This window comes from Salarias fasciatus, chromosome 4 (genome assembly GCF_902148845.1).
Source record: "Salarias fasciatus chromosome 4, fSalaFa1.1, whole genome shotgun sequence".
NCBI classification, from domain to species: Eukaryota; Metazoa; Chordata; class Actinopteri; order Blenniiformes; family Blenniidae; genus Salarias; species Salarias fasciatus.
Window position 1 is genome coordinate 18298698 of NC_043748.1, and position 13289 is coordinate 18311986.

General features: G+C 42.0%; 1 protein-coding gene across 1 annotated transcript; it reads left to right on the plus strand.

Moving 5' to 3' along the window:
• The first annotated feature begins 77 nt into the window (after positions 1–77).
• Positions 78–11696, plus strand: aldh16a1 (aldehyde dehydrogenase 16 family, member A1). The gene is made up of 17 exons (XM_030090346.1): positions 78–352; positions 2570–2669; positions 2793–2919; positions 3016–3173; positions 3261–3338; positions 4172–4359; positions 4459–4617; positions 4703–4861; positions 5599–5755; positions 5941–6016; positions 6173–6278; positions 6433–6560; positions 6648–6818; positions 8191–8395; positions 8478–8663; positions 9164–9289; positions 10046–11696. Exons 1-17 carry the CDS (start codon positions 263–265, stop codon positions 10202–10204), a joined length of 2373 nt encoding a protein of 790 aa, XP_029946206.1. The 5' UTR covers positions 78–262; the 3' UTR covers positions 10205–11696.
• Positions 11697–13289: the final 1593 nt, after the last annotated feature.

Genomic DNA, 13289 nt, shown 5'->3' on the forward strand with positions numbered 1-13289 from the left:
TGAGAGTTTGTTTTTTGTATTTGGGCTGGAAAATGTTGGGATAATCTGGCAACCCACTCGATTCGGAGGGAGGGGAATGTGGTTGCACGTTGCTTGTTGGAAGCGGAATAGTGACTGCAGCTTTCCTGTTAGCCTCTTCTGCAACGCTTTATGCCATCTCCAAATACCGAGTGAATACTTTGCAGACTCAGAATTACATAAATCATCCAGGCACTCGGTGACGGCGACACTGAGCCCCCTTCCTTCGTGACGCCTCCTTATTATGGCCGGAAGCACAACCAAGACGGTGTTTGACATCTTTCAAAGTATGGAGTCCGGACCGGCTGCGGCTTCGAGCCCCACAACAGCACAGGTGGAGTTTTAATGTTTAAATTAGACAAGGAAACAAATTAAAAAGAAAAGACAGAACGAAAGTGCTTTAATTTCGAGCTCGTGGTCGCTGGGGGTCGTCGTGTCTCTGTGAGGTCCATGTGAAATCCATTAGCTCACATGGAAACATGTGACTTTACTGCACTTTCACGGTGTGCTTATGAAATGTCAAAAAATAGGGGTGTCATATTTTTAAACTAGCAAGTTTCTGCCACTTTGACTCCTCTTATGAGTCTTTTGTGCAAATGACCTTTTGAAAAAGATAAAACAACTAAAAAGCCTTATAGATTCGAAGTTTGACTTTCCTTCGTGTGTTTGAATGAAAAACAACCATGTAGGTAAAATGTGGGTGCACTGATTCCCTCACAATAACTTACATATTCACCTGGAAACTTACCTTTAAAGGTGATTGCTGAACATTCAAACACATCACAAAGAGTTTGTCCCTTATTACATAGAGAGATGTGTGTCTTGAATCAGTAATCATGAACAAATTATGAAACAACCTTCTCTGAAATATGCATGTATAGAGTTCTTAAAAAAAGAAACATTTTCTGCCACTATGTGGTCATTTTGAATTAATTTCTTTTCTTATCTTAGATATTTAAAGATTTATGTCAAAGATTTTTGGTCATTTTGAGTTGTTTGTGGACTGGCCATTGTCATTTTGGACTCCTTTTCTGAGTTTCATTGATTTATGTTTCAATTTGAAGCTATATGTTTTTGTATGCAGTTTATGTTATATGTATGCTTTGCATTCTGTTTTGAGAATTCTTGGTAGTAGAAATATTTTTTTTTTTATTTTGTGGGTGATTTATGTGACTTTATGAATTTTTGGTGTGAGTTTGTTCATTAATTTTTTTTTTAGAGTTTACCACCTTGTAGATATTTAGTTTCTTTGTCACTGCATGTCTTTTTGGCCATTTTGACTCTTTTATTCACATACTTGTGAATAGATTTGTGCATCTGACTCTGTATGATGCTTTTGAACAATTTGGTCAATATGCGTGCTTGTAAAAAATGTTTTGTCTTTATATGATCAATTTAAAGTTTGCTTTGATTTGTTTCATACCTTCTTACTTCTGCTTTTGTCATCTTTTAGCAAATCCCTGTCATCCTTGAGTATTTTGTCTTCTTGAAGACTATTTGTTGCGTCTGATTTCATATTTATTCATTCATAATCTGTTTATTTCTTCATTTAATTAATATCTGTTTTGTGTCACTTTCAGCACCCATTCACCCTTAAATTACTCCGCATGGAAGTAGCTGTTTTTGTTAAACAAAATTCCACACACTTGTGATTAACTTGATTCTAATCTAAAACCATGATTCTTCTTTATTGCATTCTGCATGTGAAAACATACAGAACAGTCTTTCTGCATGCAGTGTTATGGAAAAAAATTAATTCAGCATTTTGTCCAAATATTAAATGGCCCACACTGCACATCATTCTACACCTCATATGGAGCGAATTGATTTGTAAGTGTTTTATACTTTCTCTCAGTCCAACTAAAAAGGTTTCAGTTGCATTGTGGGAAATGCAGTATCCTGACCTTTTGTTTGTTTTTGTTTTTGTTTTTTTGTAAAATCACCCTAAAATCTATCTTATTTGAAAATGACACATTGTTTTGATTTATTTTCCTTTAAGAAGCCATCAAGTAAAATGAATGACCGAAGTCTTTATTGAAATTGAGAGGACAGTTATTCAGCTCATGGAGCAGTGGGGGTCTGTACTTTGGTCTTCGGTCGGTAAATAGTTGACTCGCTCCTGTCGGAGAGGAGGCGTCTTCCCGACCAATAAAAATGAGGGTCCACGTTTGGATGCTGCTGCATTTCCACCAGTGTTTCCCAACTCAAGCTTCAGAGAGTTTTCTCTGTCGGTTTTAGTTTCTTTTGCCATTCATGTTTTGAGAGCCTTAAAAAAAGAAAACGCTCTTTTTCATCCTGATTCACCTTCCTCAGTGTTCACACTTCACTTTGCTGCTTTCATACATATATATGTAATTTTAATCACCAGTTTTCCATTGAAAGAGAATAAATCAAAACCTGACATTCCTAAGTCATGAAATTCAAGCAAACAGCCATGAACTGTCATAATTTTCTGTTTGTACATAACCTTGTGTTTTTTATGGCGAAAAGCATAATCCTGTGTTTCTTTTTGCTCTGTGACACTAATGATGACTTTCTTTTTCTTCATCAGGCCTGGCTGGAGCATCACTCTCGATCTCTCGGTTTCTTCATCGATGAAAAGTTCGTTCTTCCTGCCGACAGACGGAGTCGCTCCCTGAACGATGGAAAAGGTGAGATAGCGCTCACTCTCTCAGTGCGTTTCAGTAAAGTGTCGTCTTTTATCGCAGGTCGTATCTCTGCTGCAGTACTTGAAAATATTCTCTCTTTTCACACATTCACCATGAAATCCTCAGGCGGCGTCGTCTGTAGCGTGGCGTGTGCAGAAGAGGCCGACATCTCGCAGTGTGCCGCCTCCTCCGTCAGCGGCTTCAAGGCCTGGAGCGGCCTGAGCTGCGAGCGGAGAGCCAAAGTTCTGCTCAAGTAAAAAAAAAAAAAAAACACTCGTCGTCACATTTCGGCTCGTCCTGCAGCTTCTTTTGGACTCTCACCTCCGTGTCTCCCGTCCTGTGATCACAGGCTGGTGAGTTTGCTCGGGCAGCACACGCAGTGTGTGTCGGAGCTGTGTGAGCTGTGCGACGCCTCGGCCTCGCCCTCCGCCCTGGTCAGGCTGCTGCAGTACTACAGCGGCTGGGCTCAGCTCAGGGACACACTCATCACCGGATGGACTCCTCTGGGTGAGCGGACACTCAGCAGTTTCACTCAAAAGGCAGTTAGCAGGCTCATCATTTCACCTTGCTGATGTGATTTTGTTGTTTTTCCAGGTGTGGTGGAAGTGGTCACCTCTGATGACTGCTCTCTCTACTCCCTCATGCTCAAAGTCTTACCAGCGCTGGCCATGGGTAAAGAAAACACTCTTGTTTCTGTGTGTAGGAGGTCTACACTGATACAACAGACTTCAAACTTTAAATATATGGCAATATCTGTGGATTACATTGCACTCTGTGAAATGAAATATTATAATTTAGATGAATCTGACTTTCTTTTATTGATAAATTATCGATTTTGGATACATCTTAATATCAGTGCACAATGTTTTAAGAGAAATGCATGCACAGATTAAACCAAATACACAAGAGTTTCACTTTTTCACTTCAGAGAGTTCAGGAAGAGGAACTTCTTTAAGCTGACGCTGATGTTTTTGGCACTGGAACAAAAGCTGTAAGCAAAACACATGTTAAATCGCAACCTTTCTGAACATGCGGTACTGCACATGCACAGTACTGCATACGGTCTGCAATAATGCAGGATAAGGAATGACAATGCTGCTCACTCTGTTAACAGTGTTTCTCCAACAAGGTGTTCATTTGCTCTTCCTTTGTCTGGATCACATGCAGAGTCATATGTTTTTCAATACACCAGATCCTGAGCAGGGCAAATATGACCAATAAAAATACGTCATTGTGTATATCAAGTTGTTCTTATATGCATTTGTGCACAATATATCTGAATGTGTAACTTTTCTGCAAAACAAATGGAGAATTTATTCCATTTACATTCAATCGTTGTCATGTAAATTTGGTTAAGGCATGTTTTAGTAGCTGGGAGAGAAACAAAACACTTTATGGACAGTTATAACATGCAAACTGCATAGGAAAAGCCCGTAGTGTGCTACCTGCCCTCATCCATTATCCGTAGAGATTGAATCCAGCTCCCCTGTAACGTGTTCTTCCAGGTAACTCAGTGATCGTGGTTCCTGGTTGGAGCTGCGGCCCTCCAGCCCTGCTGCTGGCTCACCTTTTCACAGGAGCAGGACTTCCTGCTGGAGCTCTGAACGTCCTCACAGGATGTGATATGACGCTCGGGGCCAAAGTGGCTCAAAATCCCAACGTCAGCTACGTGACTTACAGCGGCAACAAGCAGGTGGGTGAAATACAGATATTTCTCAGCAGGGTGGACACCTGAGCCGTGCATGTATTAAAAACCTGATTTAACAGCAGCAGTGTGTTTGTTTCCCACCAGGATGGAGTGACGCTGTGTGAGTCCACGGCAGGGATGGGGGTTCCTGTGTCTGTGTCTCCCTACATCGGCGCCACCTGCCCCTTCATCATCTTTGAGTCCGCTGATATCGACAGCGCAGTGGAAGAGGTTATCGAAGCTGCCTTCAAGAAGAGGAAAGAGGTGATGGAAACCAAGAAAATATGAGTTTTCCTCCGGGAATCGTCCCTCCCCAGGGCGCTAACCGCCTTTCTCGCATGCGTTTCAGGTCAACTGGGTGCTGTGTGTTCAAGAGAGTGTGTATGACAGCGTCGTGGCTCGTCTCAGGCTGCGGATGTCCGGGTTGAAGTGTGTCGCTCTGCTCAGGGAGTCTGACAGCAGCCTGGTGGAGGCTGCAGTGCAGGAGGCTCAACAGCAGGGGGCCACAGTGAGTCACTTCAGAAACAATCATTTAAAAATTATGGATTTTGGTGATAAAATGTGGGGAAAAACCACATTTTATCAATGTTTTGAGTGAAACAATAAACTGGCATTTTATTACAGTGTGGTTCAGAATAGCCTAAAAAGAAGTTATTTCAGCAGTTTTTGTAAAGATGTGGATTCTTAAGCAAATTACTCATGTTGTTTTTCTTGTGCTCACGAGTATGAAATATGATGTTTTTTAAAAAAAATTAAGGAGGAATTCACTCATCTTGGACTGCACAGTAATGAAGTAGTGACAATTACCACCTCACGGAGGAAAGATCCCTCATTTAAATTCAGGCCTGAGAGTTTGTTTTTATCCATTTTTTTAAATGAGTTTTCATGTTTTTCCTATGCACGAATTCAGATTCTGATTTTTCTCTTTCAGTTCAACACATTAATGTGAGGTCATTGTAGTTCAGCGACACACAAAGCCCAATTTCACCTTGAGTGGGTCAGACTGGTGAAATAGTGCGATAGTACACTTTGAATTTAAACTTTTATGTTTTTCTTTGTTGTGAGTATAAGTGATGAAAATGTTTGTATTTTCAGAAAACTAAATAATTACTACATTCTCAACATGCAGCCAACTTTAATTTTCCTGTCTGGTGCAGAAAACAGTGAAATATCTATAATCTCTGGACCAAGGCTCTCTTGTATGGAAAATGAAATAGATTTTTTTCTCTCTCTCTCTGTCGTCAGCTGGTTCAGTCCTCTGCTGCCCCTCCTTCGAGGACCCACTACCCTCCCACAGTCCTCTGCGGCGCGGCCCCCTCTTCACCGTGTGTGGTCAGTCCCTCTCCTGGACCGCTGCTGCCTCTCATGACCTTCAGAAGTAACTCGGAAGCCGTGACCCTGGGTAAGAAGACGCATGAAGGCCATCATCTCACTGCAACCGTCATGTTTTTACTGTGATGGAGTTTTACATAAGAATCACTTTAAGTATAATAGTCTAACTGTTGTTTTAATAAATCAACTCATAAAGGTTGAAATGGAGATCCCAGTTCTATAGAGAAAAATGTTGATGTTGTTCACGCTGCACAGGGAACCACAGCCCGCACGGCCAGGCAGCGTCCATCTGGACCGAAGATCTGACCCTGGCTCTGGAGACGGCCAAGAGGTACACAGAACTCTTTATTCTTTCTTTTTAAGGAAACAGGGAGTTCTTAGTTTTTGATGTTTTGTGGTTTGAAAACACAGCAAAGTCAGGTTGAACCTCTGATACAGGAGAGTCTCTTTTCACACACTGAGCGGTCGGTGCGTCTCGTCTCCTCAGTCTGTCCGTCGGCTCGGTGTGGGTGAATTCACACAGCGTGTTTGACCCCTGTCTGCCCGTCTCCGGTCACAAAGACAGCGGCACCTGCACAGACGGAGGGCAGGAGGTGGGTTTCACTACCATGTCGGCTGACTGCACCTCATGTTACTGCGGCTTCAAAATAAAACTTACAGTCGCGGAACATTTAACCCTTTTTTGTCAAACTCGCTCAGACAATAGGTATGCACTGTTTTCCTCACACCGCCTCTGCCTTCTGCTAGGGTCTATACCAATATCTACGCCCATCCTCCTCCACCCCGTCTCTTCCTCGCTCTTCCCCGGCCTCTTTGGACTACTCAGCATTTGGAACTGAAACACCTGCCCCCATCATTCCTGTGGATTTAGACAGGTATGTTTTAAAACCTCATGTAAGGCGCCGTAGTGTCAGTACAATACAAACAGTGACGTTGTGCACTGTGCACATGTGTCTCCTCAGCGCTCCTCAGTCCCTCCTGCAGCTTGTCGGCGGGAAGACATGCAAGTCTGTGTCGGGCTGCAGCATGGCCGTGCGCCCACAAGAGGGCACTGCCACGCTGGGTTACTGTCCATACGGAGGCCGCAAAGACGTTCGCAACGCTGTGGAGGCTGCGATCAAAGTGCAGCCAGGGTGAGAGCTGCTTTCATGCTTGACTCATAGATCCTTTGTAACAAAAAGCAAACAGCAATTTTTACCATACTCTGCTAATGCTTTGTCAACTGGATTTACGATATATTGCACTTTTAAAATCATCACAGTGTAAGCATGCATGCACAGTACAGCAGTATACAAATTTAAAAAGTATAAAAAAAAAGGCAGTGTTATTTGGAAGCATGGACACCACAGCAGTACAGAGTCACAGATACAATGCAACATGAAATGAGTGATTGTTCTACTTTGGTCTGAAGCTTTCCAGGTATTTGGAGCAATAAAACTAAAAGCAGCTTCCATATGCTTCGTTCTTGCTCCAGTTAAAAAAAGGGCACATCTGAGCTGTACAGCATGATTTATTCAGAGCTTTAGACACTAATAATTATGAGCTCTGTTCTCTGAAATGACAGGTAGCCCTTACAAAGTCTCGAGAACTGCAAAGATTTCTACCTCTCTGATTCTTTCAGCACAATATGAACCATTTAGAAATGAACTTTGATCTCCCATTAAAAAAAAAAAAAACCATGCATTTATTTGGGTACTCAGACTATCACAAGAACATCCACATGGTGTGTTATTTCACAACCTGGTCAGCGCTGTGTGCTTATCACCAGCCAAAGTTCAGCCTGACACAGGCAGAGTCACACACCATGTGTCGACAAACTACAGTTTAATTTCACTGAAATCCAGATCATTGAGTTTTCACCGCTTACACACTGGATGTGCAGACGGCACTTTTTCTGCATTTGGGCTCTGAGTGGATAGACTGGATTTGAAAGTTTTCTTGGGGCGTTTTTACACCAGCCACGCTTGCCTGAAGAGAGAAGTCATGAGAGGCGATCGCCCAGGTGCACATGCTGAGCTTTCCAGTGGTACCTGAGGACCCTCTGGAGGCAGTTTTAACTAATCTGTTCCACCCATATATTCATCTTCTGTGCTGCTTTATCCTGAGGGATCATGGGTCACCGGTCCGTCAGGGCAAACACACAGAGAGACAGACCTTTGGGCGCTGTTTACAAGGGTGCTGTCGCTTGTTTTGTAAAGAATTTTCCAAAAAGCTCCACCTTGCGAGCCATTTTTGGTGGCTCCAACCACCATTGTCATGGAAACGGGTTTCCAGAATATAGCAAGAAGTTTTCACGTTGTCGTGTGAACGGGGCCTAATTATCCTCAGCGTTCAAGGCCGTGCCGGTCCTGCCTGTCTCTGCCAGGTGTCTGCCTTCTGCTCAGAGTGCAAAACAAGAGTGTGAGGTCAACTGTTCATTGTGTTTCACATCCAACTCCAAACATGGTTTAGAAGGTTATTTTCCTGGCTTCGCATGATACCGTGTTGACGTTTTCTCTGCTCTAGCTGGATGAAAAAGACTCCGTCTGTACGCGCTCAGTCGCTCTACTCTCTGGCCAAGGCGTTGGAGGCGAAGATGCGGGTCGTAGCTGGGTCAAACTGCATCCAGACCAGCATCTCCGTGGAGGAGGCCAACGCAGAGGTGGACCTCAGCGTGGCCAGGCTCAACTTGTGGGCGGCGTACTGTGACAAAGTGCAGGGAGGATCACTGGTGAGGATTATAAAGGCTGAGACTGGTCGTGTCTGTAGATGTGTAAATCTAATGTACCTCTCATGGCTTCCCTCTGCTTCAGCCCATGCCAAAGTCTGGCTCCGCCCTCTCCTTCCCTGAAGCCTTGGGGGTCGTCGGGGTCATCCTCCCTGACAAGCATCCCCTCCTCTCCATGGCGACTCTTCTTGGCGCGGCCATCGCCACCGGCAATGCTGTCATCTTGGTCCCCAGTGAAAAGTATCCGCTGCCCGTCCTCTCCTTCATTCAGGTGAGAGAAGACATTTAGCGGTTGAAGTTGATGAAGTCAGAAAGAGAAGCGAGCTGATGATAGCCTGGGAATGTTAGCGCCCAGGCTCGGTCCACCTCTAGCTGGTAAAGTCACTCAAGTGGCACTCAGGCCTAATTTATACATTGATTTAAAAAAGTAGAACTCAACACTTGCCCCAGTCGGGCTGTGGGGCTTTTATATTTTACTCACATTTTTGACACTATTGTTTATCAAAGCTGTGTTTGCTTCCTGACGGGACAAAGCTTGTGTGACCTGAAGATCTCAAAATCATTCCTTCACTTCGACACCAGCTCATTGTCTTTATTGTATTGTTGTATAAGAATCTAATCTCAACTTAGAGATTTGAACACAGACAGTCTCATTCAGCAGCAGTGTAGGAAGACGTGCTACTGCAGGTCATTTTGTACCCAACTTTATCACTGTCCCTTGTGATAAACATGATTTTTATCTTTAAAGCACTTTTCCCTCCTCCTCCTCAGGTGCTCCAGGCTTCAGACCTACCTGCAGGTTTGGTAAACGTCATCACGGGAAGCCGAGACCAGCTGGCGGCGGCTTTCGCCAATCACAGCGTGATCAAAGCCGTCTGGTACTGGGGCAGCGCCGAGGTGAGACAGCTCATAAACACTGAGCGTTCCAGTCTGTTGCATGATCAGGCTGTTATCTGTTCCGCTCAGAGAGGTAACTGTACCTGTCGAAGCCGTGAGTTGGGATCTGTGATGACGTCTAGCGGCCAAAATAAATAAGACAACAATGTAGAGAAATTCAATGTATGGAGAAGAAAGTAAAAGTCAAAAAGTGTGAATGATAATGTAACCCTGTTCATCAAGACTCAAGGGAAAATATGTAGTTATTAAATGAATTAATCAATTTTAGATTATTTGGTATTATAATATACTTTTTAATATTATATAATTGATAAATCTTAGTAAGTATGTTAAGTTGAGGAGTAGAAGTAAGTATGATCTGACTTCCTTGTGCTCGTTTTTGGGTATTGGAAACCCATGGAATATCCAATTGACATGAACTAAACTTAACATTTTGACAAAATCAACACTGTTTCTGTAGTTAGCACCATGAAAACTGTCGAAAAAATAACAGTGAGGATGTTCACTGTTATATTTACCATTGTTATACCAAGCGTCAGTTCATTTTAACTGCCTGCTGAGCAAACTAGTAGGAAAAGGTGGTACATGTGCCCTCGTGTCTTTGACGTTTATAGGGCTTTAATTATTTACACAACATTTAAAGCATTTGGTTTGATTGAGTACAGTTTGCAGATAAATTGGTACTGTGATATATATTTTTTAAAAAAGATCATTAATCTTGTACATGCTCCCTGATGTCCTGACTTTCTGCTGCAGGGCTGTCAGTACCTCCAGAAAACCTGCACCAGGCCTCTGAAAACCCTGAAGCTCTCCTGTCAGACAGAGGAGGACTGGACTCAGTCCGATCCTGCTCTCTTGGAAGAACTGTGGAGGAACGCCGTCCAGTGGAAGAGTGTTTGGATTCCCACTGCTTAGGAGGAACAATGAAACATAATGGGAGCTCAGATATTCTCTGTACTACGAGCTCGTAGTGATTAACTGTGACCTTTAAGATATAGATTTAAACTACAGCCATAAATTACTTAGGTCACTCAACATGGATTGAGGAGATGAAACTATGAATTAATGAGTAAATGGATGATGAAACGCTTTTAACGTTCACTCTGCTGCTGGTAACTTGCTCTTAAAACATGTTTCAGGTACTAACGTGGGAAGAAAACCCTGCAATCAAAACAATCAGGCTAGCAAAAACTGAATCAACACAGAGAGAGTGATCGCAGTGATATATTTGACACACTTGTCATGGAAAGTCGGTGTTCGCTCAACTTGATAGCTGTGCTTTGACAGATAATCACAGGAAGAATGCAGAAAAACATCTCGTCAGCCTGAACATTGCAATTGTGAGCTGAGATCTATTGGAACAGATCTCTCTCTCTTCACAAGGATTACAACAGACTGAAAGATACATCAACAAAAAAAGTGCCGTGTTGAGTATAAACCACAAGACAAGTTCTCTTTTATTTTTAATTCTGGCTCAGTGTTTGTTGAAAGTCTGACTTAAAATCTTGATTTATAAGATGTAACTGATTTTCATTTTTTACTACATGAGAGAACATAATTTGCGCATCTCAGCACTCGTGACATTCATATTCCTTCCTGTAGGATACCGTGAAGGAAATACCTCCATAAATGCCTTCAGGAGACAAACTGTGCAGACATCTGGACTGTCGTGTCGTGTCGATGACCAAAGATTAACCTCATAAAACCAACAACCCTTTAAAAGCCTAACTGGCTTTTCGTTGAGGTACTGCTCACTGCTGAGATGGCCTTTAAACGCTCATTTTCTGCTTTTTCTGTAAAGAAATTGTATAACAGCACTTTACAAGACCTGCAGATGTTCTGCCGGTTTTCTGCTGAACTGTCATCACATGTGCCACGTCTGGTTTGAGAGGCTTTAATGTTTCCAATTTTTTTTCCACACACATAAAAATGCTTCAGATGAAGAAATAGTCAAAAATGGATCTCAGATTACAGCTAGTAATTATAGTGTCCCACGCCCGATGTGGGTTTGATGCCTGTTGTTGTTCTGCCCAAGCTACAAAGGAATTGCTCAACACAATGTTACATACCAGACGAGAATTAAAACCACATTCCAACAGGTTATGTTTCCATTTGAAATATCTTGGCTGCAGCTTTTTTATCTAAATAAATCCAATCTTTTTTTTTCTTCACTATCACTTAAAACATCAACCTCAAAGATAATCATGTATCAGCGCAATTCAAATACATAAATACACTGTACTGTCTGTCTTTCTTACTGTACAATAATGCCATCACTTGCAGGCATTGTTCTGCAAACATTTCCCTCAAAACGTGTTTTCACGTTCCCAGTTGTCATTTTGAAGGAAACTTTCCCTTAAACTTGTACTTTGTCTGAAAACCTCGATTAAAAGACAATTTTAAACTCTCTCCTTGTTTGTGTAAACTTATTGATCCGTTGTTTTGTTCCAGATTAAAAAAAAAAAAAAAAAAAAAGATGCAATACCAAAAAACACTAACCCTGCTCTGCTTTATATAATAAATCAGTCGCATTAGTCACTTCTGGTCAACACTGGAATTAGGTAAAACGATCACAGACGTGACACATTCGCACTGTGGTCAGTACATCCAGTTTTCTATTTCTCATGTCCAGTTTTGCTTCCTTTTTTTTCCCCCTCCTCCACACTTTTCTTGTTCCTTCTCCCCAGACTGGTTTCAGCCAGCGAAGCACTGAGATAAACCTGCAGTCAGATGTTTGTGGTCATGAGACTCCTGCCTGTTAGTGCTGAGTCACAGCAGCAGCTGCTGAGTCATGGTGGAGTTGCAGCTGCTTCGAGAAGAGACGAGTAATGTGGCGTGACAAGGCACAAAAAGAAAGAGGTGTTTCTGGGTCGTCTTAATCGTGAACATTCTTGAATTTAACTGCTCATGAGTGTATTTTGTGTATGAAATCACAATCTTAATGACAACTATGTACCTCTGAACTTACAGAGTTAAGTGTGTTTCTAAACCTCCTATTATCTCACTGAAAATGATGATCATCACAGCATTTACAGCACTTAGGGCTGTAAAATGTGTCCATTTAAAGCCAACAGTTAACCTCAAATTCATGGTTTTGGAGAAAACCCACACATGCATAGGGAGAAGGTGCAATCTCTACACAGAAAGGCCTGGAACCCATGATCTTGTTATGAGAGCGAGTACACTACTCTGTGATCCTATTTGCTCCTTGCTTTAGTGCTTGTACTTTCATTGTAATTTTTTTGGACCTCTTTGCAGGGTTTTGTCCTTACATGAGCTGGCAGTTGTGACATCTGCCCTTGTGCAACAAGACTTTTAAAAGCACCTATGTGGAAAAAGAGAATTGTCTCTAGGTCTCTCAGTGGGTCAACTTCAAAGACGTCTTGTAGCCTCGAGCAACACTGCTGTAGTATTGTGTAATGTAATAAAACCTATATCAATTCTGAGTCATATGCCACATGGTGCTGTTTAGATAAAAAACAAAAAGAAAAGCTCAGTTTCTAGTGGCTCCAGGCAGTTTAACAGCAATATTGTTCAACGTTGCAGTTATTTTTTGGTTTTTTTTTTTTTTTTCAAAGATTAGCTTTTGCACAATACAGTCCACATACAGAAACTCTTGTGATGCACAGTACATAAAGAAAGCCCTAATACAGCTGTCTGTGCTGGAAAATTACTTGAAAACACACCAACTTGTTTTGAAATTTTTTATCACAGTGTCACATATGATAGTAACTCTCCTTCGAAATACCAAAAAACAGCTACCATGTTTAAATGTCATGAGTCCATATTTGCAGTTTGGATGAACTAAATCCATTGAAACTCATTAAAAAATAATCAGGAAATTATGACTTCATGTTTCGCTCTCTTGATCCTATAGATTTGTGATTTAATCAAATACTGCTGTCTAGTGTCAAGAATAGAACAGAATAGTAGTACTTGATTAATCACTTAGGGAAGTGCTTTCACAGTGCTGTTAGATGTGATCTAGACATTATTGATA

Excerpts from the sequence above, each read along its gene's own strand:
- aldh16a1 (XM_030090346.1), top strand. The coding sequence starts at position 263 with ATGGCCGGAAGCACAACCAAGACGGTGTTTGACATCTTTCAAAGTATG. Across the intron at positions 3,174-3,260 it reads CACCGGATGGACTCCTCTGG|GTGTGGTGGAAGTGGTCACC; the intron begins GTGAGCGGACAC and ends TTGTTTTTCCAG. Across the intron at positions 6,279-6,432 it reads GCACAGACGGAGGGCAGGAG|GGTCTATACCAATATCTACG; the intron begins GTGGGTTTCACT and ends GCCTTCTGCTAG.